The sequence below is a fragment of the Hyaena hyaena genome, unplaced genomic scaffold (assembly GCF_003009895.1).
Source record: "Hyaena hyaena isolate Hyena2069 unplaced genomic scaffold, ASM300989v1 scaffold_615, whole genome shotgun sequence".
NCBI classification, from domain to species: Eukaryota; Metazoa; Chordata; class Mammalia; order Carnivora; family Hyaenidae; genus Hyaena; species Hyaena hyaena.
The window spans coordinates 1171692-1177691 of NW_024081248.1; the positions used below are offsets into that span (position 1 = coordinate 1171692).

The 6000-nt window shown below is 37.9% G+C and overlaps 1 protein-coding gene across 1 annotated transcript in view; it reads left to right on the forward strand.

Moving 5' to 3' along the window:
- Positions 1–1463: 1463 nt before the first annotated feature.
- The window catches only part of LOC120248920 (C2 calcium-dependent domain-containing protein 6-like), a gene marked incomplete at its 3' end in the record, with an annotated part of 36477 nt that continues 31940 nt past the window's right edge, over positions 1464–6000 (forward strand). The window contains exon 1 of the mRNA XM_039257388.1: positions 1464–1705. Within this exon, the coding sequence (XP_039113319.1) occupies positions 1475–1705 (231 nt within the window). The remainder of the gene's footprint in view (positions 1706–6000) is intronic.

Consider the following 6000-nt stretch of genomic DNA (forward strand, 5'->3'; position numbering starts at 1 on the left):
GATTAGATTTAGGTTAGATGTATATTTTTTAAAGTTTATTTATTTATTTTGAGAGAGAGAGAGAGAGAGAGAGAGCTAGTGCAGAAGCCTGCCAGCAGGGGAGGAGCAGAGGTAGAGAGGGAGAGAGAATTCCAAGCAGGCTCTACACTATCAGCACAGAGCCTGATGCCGGGCTCTCACTCACAAATCAGGAGATCATGACCTGATTTGAAACCAAGAGCTGGAAGGTTAATCAATTGAGCCACCCAGGTGCCCCAGGTTAGATACATTTTATGTCACATTATTATATGAACCCCAAAGAAGTCAGAGCGTGCTGATGGGCAGCAAATCTCACTGGCACAGTGATTAAGCACCACCCAGCATAGACCCCAAATGACAACAAGCATGTATCAAGAGCTTTAGGCTCTTGTGCCATGAGCCCTGAGGACTACAAGATGAGAATCAGGTTCCTGCTCCCTTAGAACTCTTTTGAAATTAACTAATTCTAATAGTGTGAGCCCATTAGTCGTGACATGCCAAGTTGTAGCTTAGAGACAACAGTTAATTCTGCTTTGAGAATATGTGCATGGGTTTATAAGATTTAACTGAAAGCTGGAGTTTGAGCTGGCCCTTAAATAAAAGAAAAATAGATCCCAAGCAGAAAAACTATATAAGGATCCTGAGGTAGCAGAGTGCATTTTGAATGCCTTTGGTTTCCATATCAAGGAATTCAAATTTACGGCTAATAAAAAAGCTCTGAAAATTTCTGGTGTTGTTTTTATTTTTATTTTTTGGTTTTGTTTGTTTTTAAAGGTAAACAATAATATTGAGGCAGTGTAAAGGGTGGATGACAGCAGGCTGGGAGACCCATGAGTAAACCATTGCAATTGTGTATGTGAGGTGTCTTAAACTAGGTGCCATAAAGAGGAGCAGTAGAGCTCTAATATTAAGGTTAGAATTTAAAAAATGAGATTTTAAGCTTTTGTGGCTATGATATTGCTACATTAAGTAAATTTGTAACATACTATAGGTCTGGGAGAGAAGAATATTAACATGTGTTACAAGTGTATGGGACAATAAAGATGTCCAAGTAGACTGCTGCAAACATAACATCTGGAGCTCAGGGGACAGTGTAAGGAAGTGGTTATTGATATTCTAAACTAGAAGTAACTGGTTTAAACTAAATTAGAAGCCTTTAGGAAAAGAGGCTTTTAATAGTTTGAGGAGCAGATAAGAAAATCGCACTGCTGAGGAGCCTTGCTGTCCACCAGCATGCTATGACTCCTTATAAGGGAGACCGAAATGGCTTAGGTAAGCGCTTGCACCTGACCCTCCAGGGTTTTGAAGCTTACACTCTCCTAAAGCCCGCTCTATCTGGGAAACGTGCTGTTACGGGGGTGTGTACGCATGCGCGGGGAAAGGTGGCTGGGGGGCAGCGCCTGCGCAGTAGCAGGCAGGCGGTTAAGCATAGACCCGCCCAACAGAGCATGGGGGAATGGAACCCCCCAGAGAGATGGCCAAGGTGTCCAACACAGCTGATGACCGTGGCTGGCGGGTCCATACCTTGAACACAGACCCTATGCTTCCGAAGAATCGTCAGGCCAACGTGGAAACCATGGACAACAAAGAGTTGGCGTTTTCTCCACCTCGTAACCCCCAGGAGCCTAAGACCGATTTTCTGCCCAAGGAGGAGACCAAGGAGGGCACTGGGTACCGGCTGCTGAATGTGAGTGGGGGCCCGGCTGGAAGTCTATCCCCTACCTGACCACCTAGAGAACTGGGGAAGGACAGAGGGGTCAGTGCATGCAGATGGGAGGGAGGGAGAACTGCCTTACGTTGGAAGGTGTTAATACCCGAGTAAGGGCTTATTTGTGGGAAGTTGATAATTATTTAACCTGTCAGAGTCTCATTTTATTAACTATTAAATTAAGACAATTTATATAATAATTATGACAATCTCCCTTACATGTAGGGTCGTATAAAGATCCGAGGGAGGTGATGATGCAAAGTGCTTAGCACTGTAAAGCCCAGAGTCAATAAGTGTCAGCTGCTGCCATCATTAACTTTAGTAATGGTGTCATCACACATCATTGGGATTTCATTTCAAAAGGCCCAAAACTCTAGAAACTTTAGTTACCTTCGTTTTCAGTTCTTGAGGTTCTTACAGATGAACCTGTAGGAACAAATCTGCATCATGTCTACAAAGTGAATTATTGGCCTCCTGTTCTTAATTAAAAAGATTAATTTATATTTGAAAGTTTCAAGAAACCAGGAGTTGGGTGCTTAACCAACGGAGCCCTCCAGGCACCTACCAAAAAACAAAGTTATCACGTTAAAGTAACTGGCTCTTTACTCTCTACTACTTGGGAAAATCTGTAATGGCAGGAAGCTACCATGCAGTGGTGTTTTTAATTTACTTATAAGTACAACAGTATGTACAAACATTCAAAAAAGAATAGTGTGCCTCTATGCAAGGTACACTGTTTACCCAGGTTTGGTTTCCCAACTTATTTGACCATAGGATATTTTAATATTTTGAGAGAACAACAAAAAGAGCTTAGGAAATGAAATGTACACTTGGATTTAGTTATAATGACCACATAAATGAGTTCTTTTCAGACACAGATCCAGAGGAATGAGTAATGAGTTTATATACTATAGATGTTTATTATACAATACATTTAGAGTAATACAAGTATATGTTATTAAAATTATTATAATAGCTATAAGATACATAATGTAGGCCATTGAACATGGAATGGATGGCTCTATTTAATTTAATAAATGCTGCCTATGTATCAGTCCACAGATGGGACATTATATATTTGGGCAGCAGGTAGTCTTTCTGTGATTTCTTGACATTTTATGGTACGTGATTTCTTGAAAGCAGTTTATCATAGGGTTATAAGAGCAGCTCTATAAATATGTTTAGCATATTCTGTACAAAATACATTTTTTTAAACTTGGAAGCAGATATTTCTCTTATATATATTTCACTCTTACAATACATTTTGGAAAACACTAGTTTGCAGATAATGCTTAGAACACATTTCAATTCATGACTATTCAAAGTTGAGAACCATGGAGACAGGAGACAGAAAAAGCTGGTGGGTTTTGAGGGGGATGACTTGGGTCAGACATGCTTTATTGAAAAATTGTTTGACTGTTAGGATTTAAGGAGAGATTAAAGAACGTAGGCAGTCAGTACAGTAAAGTAAAATGTCTGAGGGAATGGAAAAATATGGTGTCTAGCGCACAGAAAGAGGTATCCTTCTTGGATAGGAACAAAGGCATCTCTTCCTCCAGACCAACGTACATTTTATCCTTAGATCACTGGTATCCATATCTTCTGGGATGCTTATTAAAATATAGACTCTTGGACCTCCCTCTTAGACCTACTGAATCAAAAGCCTGGGGCCCCAGGAATATGCTCAAATTTTAAACTACCTCAGTGGTTCTTAGATTCACATTTGAAAATTATTGTAGATAGAGGAAAAAGATAGGCATTAATGTGGGAGTCGTAGATTGAGGGAGTATGCTAGAGAAGAAATCAAATGAAGCCAGAAGAGTTTCATGAACAGGATAAAAGTAAAAGGAGGGATAAGTGACTGGAGATCTCAGTGAGATTAAAAGAAAGTTTATTGAGTATAAATTACGAAGGGTATTGGAAGGATTAACTAGAGAGAGTGCTCCAGTTGAGGGATACTGCAGTTTCTGAGTTCGGTAAAAATGTGGATTATGTACACAAACTTGTAGATTTGACCTAGTTCTGTGAAAAATGCATTAGTATTTTGACAAACATTTCATTAAATCTGTAGATTGCTTTGGGTAGTATATAATTTTACCGATATTTATTCCCTCAATCCATGAGCATGGAATATCTTTTACATTTGTGTCATCTTCAATTTCTTTCATGAGTGTATTATAGTTTTCAAGAGTACAAGTCTTTTACCTTTTTGGTTAAGTTTATTCCTAGGTATTTAAAAATTTTTGGTGCAATTCTAAGTGGAATTGTTTTCTTAATATCTATTCCTGCTGCTTTATTATTAGTGTCTAGAAATGCAACAGGTGTCTGTACATTGATTTTGTATCCTGTGACCTTACTGAATTCACTTTTCAGTTCTAGTAGTTTTTTTGGTGGAGACTTGAGGGTTTTCTATATATAGTATTATGTCATTTGCAAATATTGAACGTCTTACTTTTTCCTTACTAATTGAACGTCTTCTTTTTCTTGTCTGATTGCTCTGGCTAGGATGTCCAGACTATGTTGAACAAAAGTGGTGAGAGTGGGCATCTATGTTTTGTTCCTCATGTTAGTGAAAAAGCTCTCAGTTAGTTATAAGTTTTTCATATATGGCCTTAACTATGTTGAGGTGTGTTCCCTTTGAACCTACTTTAAGTTTTTTTTTTTTAATCACAAATGGATATTGTACTTTGTCACATGTGTTTTCCGCATTTATTCAGATAATCATATGGTTTTTATCCTTTCACTTGTTGATGTGATATATCACATTAATTATTTTGTGACTATTGAGCCACCCTGTGTCCTAGGAATAAATCCCACCTGATCGTGGTGAATGATTCTTTTCATGTATTCCTGACTTTAGTTTGCTAATATATTTTAAAATTTTTTTAATGTTTAATTATTTTTGAAGGAGAGAGAGACAGAGCGTGAGCAGGGAAGGAACAGAGTGAGAGGGAGACACAGAATCCAAAGCAGATTCCAGGCTGAGGTGTCAGCACAGGGCCTGATGTGGGACTCGAGCTCACAAATTGTGAGATCATGACCTGGGCCGAAGTTGGATGCCCAACTGACTGAGCCACCCTGGCGCCCTGCTCATATTTTGTTGAGAATTTTGCATCTGTGTTCATCAGAGATCTTGCCGTGTAATTCCCTCCCTCCCTCCCTCCCTCCGTTTCTCTCTCTCTCTCTCTCTTTTTGTAGTGTCTTTATCTGGTTTGTGGTATTAGGGTAATGTTGGCCTCATAGAATGATTTTGGAAGTTTTCCTTGTTCTTTTTTTTGGAATAGTCTGAAAAGAATAGATATTAACTCATCTCTAAATGATAGAACTCGGGGCGCCTAGGTGGCTCAGTCAGTTGAGCATATGACTTTGGCTCAGACCATGACCTATGTGGTTTGTGAGTTTGAGCCCCGTTTCGGGCTCACTGCTGTAAGCCCAGAACCCACGTTGTCTCTGTCCTTCTCCCTCTTGTGCTCTCTCTCTCAAAAATAAAAATTAAAAAAAAAAAATGTTTGATAGAACTCAGCTGTGAAGCTGTCTGGTTCTGGACTTACATTTGTTGGGAACTTTTTGATTATTGATTCAATTTCATTGCTGGTAATTGGTCTATTTAAATTTTTATTTCTTTCTGATTCAGTTTTGAGTGGTTATATGTGTCTAGGAATTTATCTATTTCCTCTAGATTGCCTATTTGTTGGCATTGAATTTTTCATAACATTTTCTTACAGTCTCTATTTCTGTGGTTTTGGTTGATATTTCTCCCCTTTCATTTCTGATTTTGTTTATTTGAGTCTTCTCTTTTTCTTTTTATGTGGAGTCTGGCTAAAGGTTTATCAATTTTGTTGAACTTTTCAAAGAACCAGTTCCTCATTTCATTGATCTTTACTTTCCTTTTTTTTTTTTTAGTTTTTATTTATTTTTGTTCTAATCTTATATCCTTTCTTGAACTCATTTTTAGCTTTGTTCCTCTTTTTCTAGCTCTGGTCATTGTAAGGCTAGGTTGTTTATTTGATATTTTTCTTCCTTTTTGAGGTAGGTTTGTATTGCTATAAACTTAAACAGCTTTTCCTGCATTCCAAAGATTTTGTACTATTGTCTTTTCATTTTCATTTGTTTCCATTTGTTTTTTGGTTTCCTCTTTGATTTCTTGATTGACCCAGTCATTGTTTAGTAGTATGTTATTTAACCACCACATATTCCTGTTCTTTCCAGTTTTTCTTGTTACTAATTTCTAGTTTCATAGCATTGTGGTCTTTTTTTTTTTTTTTTTTTTTTCC